This window comes from Oncorhynchus tshawytscha, linkage group LG14 (assembly GCF_018296145.1).
Source record: "Oncorhynchus tshawytscha isolate Ot180627B linkage group LG14, Otsh_v2.0, whole genome shotgun sequence".
Taxonomy (NCBI): domain Eukaryota; kingdom Metazoa; phylum Chordata; class Actinopteri; order Salmoniformes; family Salmonidae; genus Oncorhynchus; species Oncorhynchus tshawytscha.
In genome coordinates, this window is record NC_056442.1 from 38,284,567 (window position 1) to 38,288,169 (window position 3,603).

General features: G+C 39.2%; 1 protein-coding gene across 1 annotated transcript; it reads left to right on the top strand.

The window, feature by feature from the left end:
* Positions 1–641: 641 nt before the first annotated feature.
* On the top strand, positions 642–3,192 carry LOC112267182 (RNA-binding protein 7). Its single transcript, XM_024445374.2, has 5 exons — positions 642–858; positions 1,345–1,507; positions 1,612–1,693; positions 1,812–1,887; positions 2,108–3,192. The coding sequence occupies exons 1-5, from the start codon at positions 766–768 to the stop codon at positions 2,468–2,470; spliced, it is 777 nt and encodes a 258-aa protein (XP_024301142.1). The 5' UTR covers positions 642–765; the 3' UTR covers positions 2,471–3,192.
* The last annotated feature ends 411 nt before the right edge of the window (positions 3,193–3,603 follow it).

Genomic DNA, 3,603 nt, shown 5'->3' on the forward strand with positions numbered 1-3,603 from the left:
GTGTAAAGTACTTTACTATTTATATTTTTGACTACTTTTATTTCACTACATTCCTAAAGAAAAATATGTACCATACATTGATTGTCCTGACACCCAAAAGTACAAATTTAATTTTCAATGCTTAGCAGGACAGGAAAATGGTCTAATGCACACACTTATCAAGAGAATATCCCTGGTCACCCCTACTGTCTCTAATCTGGCGACACATGCTTTGTTTTTAAATGATGTCTAACTGTTGGAGAGTGTTTGGTACATACTTTTCTTTAGGAATGTAGTGAAGTAAAAGTAGTCAAAAATATAAATAGTAAACTATCTGTACATTTTTTTAAAATGGTGCCATCTGGTTTGCTTAATATAAGGAATTTGAAATTATTTATACTTTTACTTTTGATAAGGAAGTATATTTTAACAAATACCTTTACTTTTGATACTTACGTATATATAAAACCATTTTTTATTTATTTTTTATTTTTACTCAAGTAGGATTTTACTGGGTGACTTTCACTTCAGTTATTTTCAATCTTTACTTGTACTTTAATATGACAATTAGGTCATTTTTCCACAACTGGTTTATTTGATAGCATGCCCTTTTTTTTTTACCGGAGCTCAATGGCATATGTCGCAAAACATCATGGTTATTGCAACTCGAGTTGACGAATGATGGCAGTTTTACTTTACGGTCGTACCACGGAACAACTATATAAAAATCGTGCATTGTAATTTGTTTACATACTGCTAAAGTGCATTAGATATCATTAAAGCAAGATGGGAGTAGCGGATGAAGCAGACCGGACTCTCTTTGTTGGAAATTTGGATCCAAAAGTGACGGAAGAACTTTTATTCGAGCTCTTTTTACAGGTGCAGTAGCTTTGAACTATCTAGATACGATATAGCTAATGTTAGCTAGCTAAATGAATTGCGATAATTTCTCTAACTTATTCGACAAATAATGATGTGGAAGCTTCTGACCCGTGTAATTATCTAGCTATCCAGATCAATATAGTTCATTCAGCCTAGCCTTCAGCTAGCTAACTACCTACTAGTATGCAGCAACGACGTTAGCTAGCTATATTAGCGAACACATATCTAGCTCTGGTCCATTGTACGACAACTACAAGTTGCCTCTGATCTGTCGCCTTTCATAGATCCCCAGCGCGCAGGGTTTCGTTTCTCCAAAACACGAAATAAAACACTTGAGCAGGCCCCGGATGCACATGCAGTTCAGATCCGATGCATCCGCGTGGACCAGAGCTAGCACACCAAGTCCGCGAGCACAGTGGCTAACTTTTAATTTTTTTTACAGTTGTGTTCTCCATCGTCTGTTTTGTCTTCTCTTTGACGCAGGCAGGACCTATGTTCAAAGTGAAAATTCCAAAAGACAATGATGGAAAACAGAAAGCGTTTGGATTTGTCTGTTTCAAGCATGAGGTGTCTGTACCCTATGGCATGAACCTGCTCAATGGGGCAACTCTATTTGGAAGACCTCTCAAAGTACAGTTCAGAGCAGGTAAACTAATGTAAACCCCATACTAGTCATAGAAATTGATTTGCTAATGTTTTACTAGGGTCTGCCTGCAATTGAAATGTCATTATTTGGATAAATATTTACAGGAAGCAGACACATTAACAGCCCAGGGAACTCCCAGAATCAAAGCCCTGTGAATACTCCCAATCCACATGGGGCTGGGGGCAGGTATGTTGTAACATAATGCAAAATCCTCCAACAATGTTAGTATGCATATGTAGGGAATGTATTGTGCATCAATAGCCTCTATTTGTCTGTGATATAGAATGACATGTTTCTTGTGCAGATATGACAAGAGCCCAGACCAGGGGTCCATCCAGAGGACCTTCTCCTCTCCTGATAGTCTGCAGAGACAGGCAATGGTGAGCATACCTTCATCCACACTGACATTACTCTTGTCAAGCCATTCAATTACACACTATCCTCATCTCCAGTAGTGACACTTATGTCACATTGTTGTGACGTGAACCTGCAAGTAACCATTTCATTGTATCCTGAGAATATGACAAACTGTACTACATAGTGGCCTGTATCATGATCATTTAACCAGATGACATGGATCAGTAAAAGTGAATTCAACAGATGAACAACATGTGGCAGATGCAGCAGCTCCTGGGCGTGAATGGAGGTTTCCCAGCCGGCGGCATCGGGCTTCTGGGGCAGCCACCACAGCAGCTACAGAGTGGTGGGGGTGGTGGGTCCTGGCAACAGGACAGCTCCTCACCTCGAGGCAACAGGCAGGGGTACCAGCAGGACAGCGGCAGGGACCAGCGCTACCCAGGAGGCTCTGAAACCGGCTCCAACCGGCACCACCGCAGCCAGCGGGATGACCAGCGAGGTGAACACTATCACCATGACGACAGGAGCGGGAGCAGCGGAGGCGGCCGTAGCAGAGATGACAGGTGGAGGGACGGCTCCAGAGATGGTCGGTGGAGACGATACTGATGCACTATGGAAATGAAGGACTATTGTGAATATTTTTCACTTTTTAAAGGACCTATATTTTATAATTTTACAGGATGCCACACTCAATGTGTAAATCCTGATCATATTGAGAAAAAAAAAAACCACAATTACAAGCTCAGGAGATGCATTGTTTTTAAACAATCTGTTAGTCATATGTTTAGGATAATGACTTTCTTTTTTAAATACACTGGACTGTGTCCAAGTAAAAACAAGATTGGTAATTAAAAATAAATCAATCAGGTTTTACTGTGACAAATTGAAAAAAAATGTATTGGGAGATGAATTTGCTTTTCATACCATCCTCTGGAGAATTGTTCAATCTGATTATTATACCCCTTAGAAGGGGCGGTTGTCTTTTTTTTAAATTATTTTTTGTTTGAAAAGCTGAGCCGTTTGTCAAGAATTGGTATTTAATTTCTACAAGGTATGGTGCTCAACTGTTTGTGGTAAATTCCTCAGGTATTTAAACAATTTGGTACTATTTCAGCTATGTAATCTAATTCCACCCGCAGCACTCTATAGGCTGAAATTTACTGTGACATTTGTTTCTTATCTTAGACCTTTAAATGGCAAATGTGATTTTTGGATTAGTCTATTTTAAATTTGAGGACTTTACAATTGTAAGATACCCAACAGGTTCCATGTACATGTGAAACTAGATATTTTCTTGAAATATTGGCATAAAAAAATTTGTCTACTTTTTTTTTTTTCTTTTTCTTCTGTTTACAGGAAAAGCATTACTCTGAAAACATCCATTGAACTGTTACTACAACTGGTACTTCTTACAGACGTGCCTGAGGTCACAGATGTGAACTATGCAGTTACTCACGCACACATGCCAGACTCGTCTGTCTTTTAATGGACCATGTGTAACCAATATTCTTATGCAGTGGGTTAGAAAGTAATCTGCAGGTTGTGCCACACACACCCCTTTATTGACGCAGGAAGATGACCAAGCCAACTGTAGTCGACTATTTAGCGTGCTCATTTAAGTGAAGGTTTATACCTTTGGCACTAACTGCTTACATGGTTAAGTTACAAAGTGTGACAGATATTCTATGCAATCTAACTTGTCAAGATGGTGGAACAATCATATCATTGCTGACATGTAT